Here is an 8764-nt window from a genome sequence, read left to right as displayed (position 1 = left end):
ATTTTAATTGAGTAAAACTTTAAAGCAGAAATGTACATTTATATTTTTCATTCAAAAAATGTGTTAAAAAAAACAGCAGGATTTTATTTTTCACTTTTATATTTCTATTTTCATTCAAACAATGTGAAAAAGCAGGATTTTATATATATTTGTTTCATTCAAAAATTGTGTAAAAAGAGTTAACTGCTGTGGTGGTATGTTTTAATGAGGTTGCCAATAAGTAAAAGATATTTAATAGTTGTCTATTTTTTTCATTACTGTACCGAAAAAAAACGAACCGTGACTTGTGTACCGAGGTACGTACCGAACCGAGATTTTTGTGTACCGTTACACCCCTACTTTCTAACAATCCTACAAGCAGCTCTCTTGCAAAGTTTTCTTGGTCTTCCAGACCTCAACTTGACCTCCACAGTTTCTCTTAACTGCCATTTCTTAATTACATCACGAACTGAGGAAAAAGCCACCTGTAAACATTGTGCTGTCTTGTTATAGCCTTCTCCTGCTTTGTGGGCATCAGTTATTTTAGTTTTAAGAGTGCTAGGTAGCTGTTTAGAGGAGCCCATGACTGCTGATTGTTGCAACAAGGTTTCAGGAGTCAGAATATTTGTAATACTTTGAAATTGGCATCACCTGGCCTTTTCTAATGATGATTGTGAACAAGCCATAGTCCAAACAAGCTAATTAAGGTCTGAGACCCTGGTTACAGTTGTCTGAGAGCTCAAATGTCTTGGGGTGCCCAAACTTTTGCATAGTGCTACTTTCCTTTTTTTCACTCAAAAATTGTGCAAAACAAAAATTAATACAGTAATCTTGCTTAAAATGTTGAAAAACATCCATCTTTAACTTCATTTGTTTTGGAAATCAGTTCATCTTCTATTTACTTAACTATTCACAGTTAAAGAAATCTTGACCAGGGGTGCCAAAAGCCTTGCATGCCACTGTACACTTTCAGGAATAGGCATGGGATACATTTTCCATTAAAAAATTTTTTAAAAAATGAGTGAATGGAAGGTTGACAGGATATTCCTTTTTTTCCCCCCTGATTTTTAGCATGCTGAATAGCAATGGCGTGAAAGAGATCCAACCCTATGCCTTCAATGGGAGCAGACTGGAGGAAGTGTATGCCATTTTACATTATTGCAGTGAAGCAAAAAAAAAAAAAAAAAAAAAAAATCAAAGTGATAACACATAGGATGGAACAATATTTTAATGACATATCTTAACAACTTTCTGATTTGGTCTCTTTATTAATGTGTTTGAGCTTTAACAACCTGGCTGGCTGGCAGGCAGGTTAAATTACTATTGTGTTACACAAAATGTTTTGATAAAGTAACTGTACATGTTGGTAAAACATAGATACATCTTGTCCATATTACTTTGCCCCTAACCTATTCTCCATTCTTCAGGTATCTTCACAGGAATATGGATTTGGAACGAATAGATGAATTTGCATTTTATGGTGTAATTCACGGCCCAACGCACATGTGAGTGGATGTACAGATTTTGCTAGAGAAAATGATCTTACCTTTTGTTTTCAATCAAATAATAGTCTTACGTCTTAAATAATATCTTTATTTTGCAACTACAGCACATGCTGCAGTTGGATACAGGAACAGCCTTAGAGTTGTGTCCAAATGAATAATCTGAACCCTTTCTCTTTTCAGAGACCTTTCAGAAACCAAAATTAGCTCTTTGCCTTCAGTAGGTATGGAGACCATTGAAAAGCTCAGAGCTAAAAACACTTGGGCCCTCAAAGTACTGCCCCCCTTCCGAGTCTTTCTCCATTTACAGAGTGCTGATTTGACCTTCCAAAGCCATTGTTGTGGTCTCAATATGCTGAAAAGATGGAGAGGGTAAGTAAGAGAAATACGTTTTGGTAAAAAGTTTCCCACGGTGGTTTCTTTTCGCCCAGTATTTTTCCTTTTCAAACCAAACTATCCTCATGCCCAATGTATGTATTGGGTTACTCACCAGCATTTAGCATTGTAAAGATTTTGTATTTAAACATGTTCCTGGAAAGAAAATCCTGTGCACTGTTGAGCACGTGTAGTCACTTCATTAACAACATTTTGATTCTCAGGCCTTTGACAAGTGACTGCACATAAACATAGCCCAGAAAAAAAACACCTATCAGAGAGTGGCAGCCACATCTCCAGGCAACCATACAAATTAAAGTTAATGAGTTCTTCTGATTGTAAGATCAAACCCTAGCCATGAGATCAAAAAGAATACATCTATTGTACAACACACCGTGTGTATTCATTTTGGTACCTGATCTTTGTCTATTGTGATTAATTAGGTAATTAGTCTTTATGCCTATGCATCAACCATAGCTGTGGCAGGAGGCAATATGTTTTTGGGTTGTCTGCACATACGTACGTACGTCAGCCCTATTCTTGTGAACTATTTTTTTCAAATTTGCACAAACATGCACTTGGACTCAACAATGACCTGATTAGATTTTGGTGGTCACGGGTCACAGTCATTGTGACCCTCCTTCCATCTCATACTTGTGAAGGCAATATCTCAATATCTCACCTTGAGGGAACTTCTTCAAATTTGGCACATATGTTTATTTGGACTCAACAATGACGTTTTTGGTGAGATTTTGGTGTTTAATGGTCAAGGTCACTGTGACCTTGCATTCGTCTAATTTTTGTGAAGACAGTATCTCAAGAAGACCTTGAGACAGTTATCTCAAATTTGGCTCAGATGCACACTTGGACTCAAGAATGACCTGATTAAAATTTGGTAGGTCAAAGGTCAAAGTCACTGTGACCTCACAAAACATGTTCTTGGCCATAGCTCAACAGTTTTTTATGCTAATTATGACAAAATTTCACACAAATGTCGAATAGCATATAATAATGAAGTGATGACATTTTATATCCAAAAAGTCAAAGGTCAGCTTCCCCTGTGACATCATTATGTTATGTAAAAACACTTTTTTTGGCCATTACATCTCCTGTGCTGCCGGGGGGAAGATGTGAATGAAGCATGTATGTTTTCTGGATGTAAACTATAGGTGCAACTTGACTGGTTTGTGGAGGCATATAACCGTGGAGGGTTAATTCTAGTTGTTTACAATTATACAGTATATGGTGCAGGGTCTGATGAAGGTCTGACACCTCATTAACACAGTGACAACAAGATATTGCATTTTTGCTTTTTTGCCAGTTGGGAGTTTTTGAATCCCTTAAAGACTTTCTGTTGTGGAAGAACTTTGTAGTATAATATTTTAATATTTGCATGCATCTAAATGTTGTCTAAATGTTGTATTTCATTCTCTGATTATTAATCTGTATCAATCTGTGTTCAAGATACACTGAAGCAGTTATTTGCAACCTGACCCGGACTACTTTGGGAAAGTTGCAGGAATCCTCTACAGCTCTCTCTCAGAGGTATCTGGGACACAAAATCTACCAGCACCTGAAAGACAGCTTTGGTCTCCCAACTGCCGACAGCAGAAATCACAGTCAAAACTTTAACAGCCCCATTTGCCCAACTGAACAGTCTGAAGTTGAGGGTGTGTTTTATGTGGAGTTACCTACAGAGTATTACAGTGAGGGTTTTGACTTTGCACTGTGTGATGAACCTCACACAGATAATCATGGACTCTTGTGCACCCCCCTACCTGATGCGCTGAACCCCTGTGAGGATGTGATGAGTCGAGGCTTCCTGAGGGTGTTAGTCTGGGTGGTCAGTCTGTTGGCTATTTCAGCCAACTTCCTGGTGATATTCATCCTGCTGACCAGCCGACAGAAATTGTCTGTTACCCGTCTCCTCATGGGTCACCTGGCATTTGCAGACTTTTGTATGGGAATGTATTTACTGCTCATCGCATCTGTCGACCTCTACACACGCTCCAATTATTACCACTATGCTATTGCCTGGCAAACAGGAGGTGGCTGCAGTCTAGCAGGGACATTATCAGTGTTTGCCAGTGAGCTATCTGTGTACACATTAACTTTAATCAGCCTTCAGCGCTGGCATGCCATCTTCTACGCAATGAGACCGGACAGAAAAATGAGGTTACGTCATGCTGCTGTGCTGATGCTCGCTGGCTGGTTGCTGTGTGTCATCCTAGCACTGCTGCCAGTGAGTGGTGTGAGCAGTTACCAGAAAGTGAGCATTTGCTTACCGATGGACACTGAGACAACTGCTGCTCGGGCCTATGTAGTCTCTGTGCTGATGGTTAATATCATTGCTTTTATGGTGGTTTGTTTATGTTACCTCCACATCTACTTTATGGTGCACAATCCACAACACCAGTCCAGCAAATGTGATACCAGCATGGCCAAACGCATGGCTGTTCTCATTTTTACCAACTTTCTGTGTCTAGCTCCAATTTGCTTCTATGGCTTGTCTGCAGCTCTCCACCAGCCACTGATGACTGTCACAGATTCCAAGGTGTGACTTCCTTGTGAGTTTTAATGGTATACTACGCAGGATTGTCATTACTGTTTGCAGACTAAAGTAAAAGTAAAAGACAACCCCGGATTCACTTGTTTTGCGTTTCACCCCACAATATTTACATTTTTTGTGCACCATGTCTCTTGGATCTGTGCTGCTTATGCTCTGCCGTTTGGTGGCTACCTTTTTATGAAGCACCGACCTCAGCTGAGCACTGTGAGAGTACATGCCCGGAAACATCCTGAGCTCAGAGGATAAGAGGCAAATAAGAAAATCCAGGCAGAGGGCAGTCTCCGCAGAAAAATGCACAGTCACACAATTCTAGTGGGTCATAAGTGATTATTGAGAGGGATTATTTCTGTATTACTTGATACATTTTTTTTGTATGAAAATCCTGCATAGTATATCTTTAATCTAAATCTTTTTTCAGTTTAAAATAAAGTCTGATCTTTGTTTTGTTTCTCACAGGTGTTGCTGGTGTTTTTCTACCCTCTCAACTCTTGTGCTCATCCATTTTTTTATGCTATCCTGACAAAGGCATTTCACCGAGATATCCTGATGTTGCTGAGCCGGATGGGACTGTGCCAGCGGCAAGCACACCTCTATCGCAGCCAACTTGTCAGTATTACTCCTCACATATACAGAGAGACTCTGTCTGCCCCACAGTCCAGTCCTCAGATTCCAAAACATACAAGTGCAGGAATCACCCGGCGACAAGATTCCCCAAAATTGCTTTTAAAATTTGATTAATATTTTTTCTTGTAGTAGTACGTTTAAAAATAATAAGTTGTACTTATATAGGCCAGAATTGTCCTTTTAAATTCTAAATTCACAGAATCGAACCATTTTAGGTGTATATTACATCAGAGGTGCCTTAAAGGGATAGTGCACCCAAAAATGAAAATTCAGCCATTATCTACTCACCCATATGCCGAGGGAGGCTCTGGTGAAGTTTTAGAGTCCTCACAACACTTACGGAAATCCGAGGGAGAAGTGGCTAGCAGCACAACTGCACACCTAATGGCTGACGGCGACCCAGATTAAAACGTCCAAGAACACAGAATTGAAACCATAAAATAACTCCATACTGCTTGTCCGTAGTGATCCAAGTGTCCTGAAGCCCCAACATAAAAAGTTGTTTGGAAAAACGTCATTTGAAATCTGTTTCTAGCCTCATTGTAGCCTGTAGCTCTAACTGCCTCTGTGTACGCTGACGTGTGTGCACTTGTGCAAGACCGTGAGACATCGGCACCACCTTCACGTGCGTTCACGTGCTTTCGCTGGTCTCGCGCGCGCAAGTGCACACACGTTAGCGCAGTGTACACAGAGGCAGCTGCAGGGAGAGTTTTCAGAGGAAGAGGGTCACCTAGGTCCAACAGGCTTGGACAGAATGGGACATCAAATTTAATCAATTTGATATTCTCATGTATGGCTGACCAGAATTTTTGTACAACTGTGGACCACAGCATGTGGAAGAGTGTACCAGTGCTTCCCCAACACCTCCAACAATTCTGGCTGTCCCTTAATTTCACTCTGTGTAGCCTTGAGGGGGGCCAATATACTCATTATTTTAAACTGCACTAGTCTTGTTCTAAGTTCCCTTGATATTTTCTAATAGTTCTTTAAGATGTTGTTCCATTCCTTCTCTGTATATGAAAGATTGAGATCTGTCTCCCAGGCTGACTTCAAATTGGAGCCCTTGCTATTTGAGCCTTTAAGCAACTGGGAGTAATATTTTGAGGCCTCATGACCTGAAGCAAATACCTTAATCACAAAGGAGAGAACATCAGAGCTGGGAGGGGCTGTTATAGTAGAGCCAAAGGTTTGGGATTGGGAGATGTCTAATCTGAAGATATCTCCAAAACTGTTGTTGAGGGAGGCTGAATTGCTGTATCAGTGTTGGTCAGGGGGGTAAACACCAGTGGGCAAGGTGCCTGAGGCTAAAGGCATAGCAATATAGCAATACGTTTGGAATACCCAGCCCACCTTGGTCAACTGGCCTTTGTAGTTTATGTAAATTAAGCCTAAGGCACTTGCCATTCCAGAGAAATCTGTTGCAAAGCTTATCAAATTGTTTAAAATATTTAAGTGGAATTCTAACTGGGAGTGCCTGGAGGATATAATCAAACTTAGTCAAAACATTGGCTTTCCCCCACAATGATAAGAAAGGAGGGGTCCATCTTTCAATATCTGCTGAAAATTGGTCCAACACAGGTTCAATATTGACCTTTACTAGGTCAGCTAATTTAGGGGGGATAATGACACCCAGGTATTTGATGCCATTACTTGGCCAGGAAAAATTCCTCTCTGGAACATGGTCCTTGGGAAATGTAAGGTTAAGGGGAGGGCTTCAGATTTCAGCCAATTAACTTTGTAACTTGAGAGGTGAGAAAATGTATCTAAAATTTTAAATAATGCACAGATTTTTGGCTCGGAGACAAAAATAAGGATATCGTCTGCATATAACATAAGCTTATGGTTTGAGTGACCAATTTGTATCCCAGGAATTGACAGATCCAGGTGGATGGCTGTCGCCAGGGGTTCAAGGGCCAGCGCGAAGAGCCCCAGGGAATACCGTCACCCTGCCTGGTCCCCCTTCCCAGTTCAAATCAGGGTGAAACCAGCCCTTTAGTTAACACTGCAGCTTTGGGATGGGTATAGAGGAGTTGTATCCAAGTAATACATTTATCGCTACAACCAAATGACTCGGCCCTTTCAGCCATGCGTTGTAATTTATGTTTCTGTTGCCCGATCTCTTTTTTTAGTTCAGCCAGCTCGCGTTTTGTTTCGTTTCTAAAGTCTTTCAGCTCCCCTCAAAATTCTCGGAGCTCTTTGGTGATGTCTCTTTACTTTTGGTGCCTTTGTTTTCGCTTTTATCTTCATCTCCGTGATTGTAACAGAGCGTAAATTCATTCCTTATTCGATTTGAGATAGAGTCTCTTTCATCATTTTTGGCTTAGATAATTATTTTTGCATTTCAAGTAGAGGATTAGGAGGGAGACAAATGCTTAAGCTGCCATCCTCTCACCCTCTCAACTGGAAGTCATCTGATTCCTGACTTCCTTCTATTCGTCTTCTACTTCATAGTGAAGGGCACATCTAATAAATCACGTTGTTCTACAGTTAGAGTGGGTAGGTTCAGGCTGCTAAGGAAGGATCTGATGACGTCACTGCTTGCCTTTAATTCAGAAGTGTACAAGTCAGAATAAACGTGACTAAACTCGGTATTAATGTCTGTACAGCTGGTTAGCAGGCAAAAGTTAGGACAATTCCAAAAATAAATAAAAATTAATATAAAATTATTAAACCATCATCACTGAGAACTTTTTTTTTTCAAATATAGTAATAAAATGAATTATCTCTTTGTTTTTACTTGTTTTTGGCAGTAAAAGTTAAATATCCCCATTGACCAAAAAGTAAACATCCATATTGACTGACCACCCCCCTGTATCTGCATGAAATGGTTTGGTCCTGCTTAGCGCACTGACGGTGACAGTGCCTAGTAGCAGTCAGCAGTTGCTGATCTGTTCTGTACGACATCTATTGCACGTCTGTCCGTCCTGGAAGAGGAATCCCTCCTCAGTTGCTCTTCCTGAGGTTTCTACCGTTTTTTTCCCCCGTGGGTTTTTTTGGGGAGTTTTTTCTTATCCGCTGTGAGGGTCCTAAGGACAGAGGGATGTCGTATGCTGTAAAGCCCTGTGAGGCAAATTGTGATTTGTGATATTGGGCTTTATAAATAAAATTGAAGAAAAAAAATTGAGCAGTTGCGCTAGAACCCTACAGTCAACATCATGCTACCAAGTACTTAAAAGAAACTCAGATTTTCCAAAAAAAGAAAGAGAGAAAGGAGAGAGAGCAGGGGCGGACTGGCCATCTGGAGGTTCTGGAGAATCATAGAACGGCCGGTACTCCAGGACGGCCGGCGGCCGCCACGCAGTCATCACCTTTATTTGACTTTTTTTCCTTTTTCTCCCTGATAATCTACTGTTCCACGTCCAGTCCGCTAGGTGGCAGCCTTTAACCCTATGGGCCGGAACGATGCATAGTGCGTCCAAATTCACACCTGTTCTTCTCTATTGATTTTCTCCGCAACCGTGCATCATAGCGAGAAGCCACGCATATCACGTGAAACAGCGGAATTGTCTGTAGTCCAATGTTTTCACAGCGAAAAAGAATGATAAAGTTACACTAAAACTATGTATAACAGAGCTTTCATACAGCTTTGCACACACATTACTCTTGGATGGATTACTCGTGAATGCAGGCTCACACAGAAATGCCACGCATATCACATGAAAGCGCAGGAGCAGAGCTTTCCAATGATACCACACACATCATTGTGCTGTCATCC

General features: G+C 40.8%; 1 protein-coding gene across 1 annotated transcript in view; it reads left to right on the top strand.

Moving 5' to 3' along the window:
• Positions 1-8764, top strand: part of LOC126395993 (thyrotropin receptor-like) — a 38692-nt gene that overhangs the window by 16393 nt on the left and 13535 nt on the right. Inside the window, exons 6-10 of the mRNA XM_050053796.1 lie at positions 1051-1119; positions 1407-1484; positions 1665-1853; positions 3321-4410; positions 4882-5031. Coding sequence (XP_049909753.1) covers positions 1051-1119; positions 1407-1484; positions 1665-1853; positions 3321-4410; positions 4882-5031 — 1576 coding nt within the window. The remainder of the gene's footprint in view (positions 1-1050; positions 1120-1406; positions 1485-1664; positions 1854-3320; positions 4411-4881; positions 5032-8764) is intronic.

This window comes from Epinephelus moara, chromosome 9 (genome assembly GCF_006386435.1).
Source record: "Epinephelus moara isolate mb chromosome 9, YSFRI_EMoa_1.0, whole genome shotgun sequence".
In the NCBI taxonomy this organism is placed as follows: Eukaryota; Metazoa; Chordata; class Actinopteri; order Perciformes; family Serranidae; genus Epinephelus; species Epinephelus moara.
Note: the sequence above shows the minus strand (reverse complement) of the source record. Positions and strands in the feature narration are given on the sequence as shown.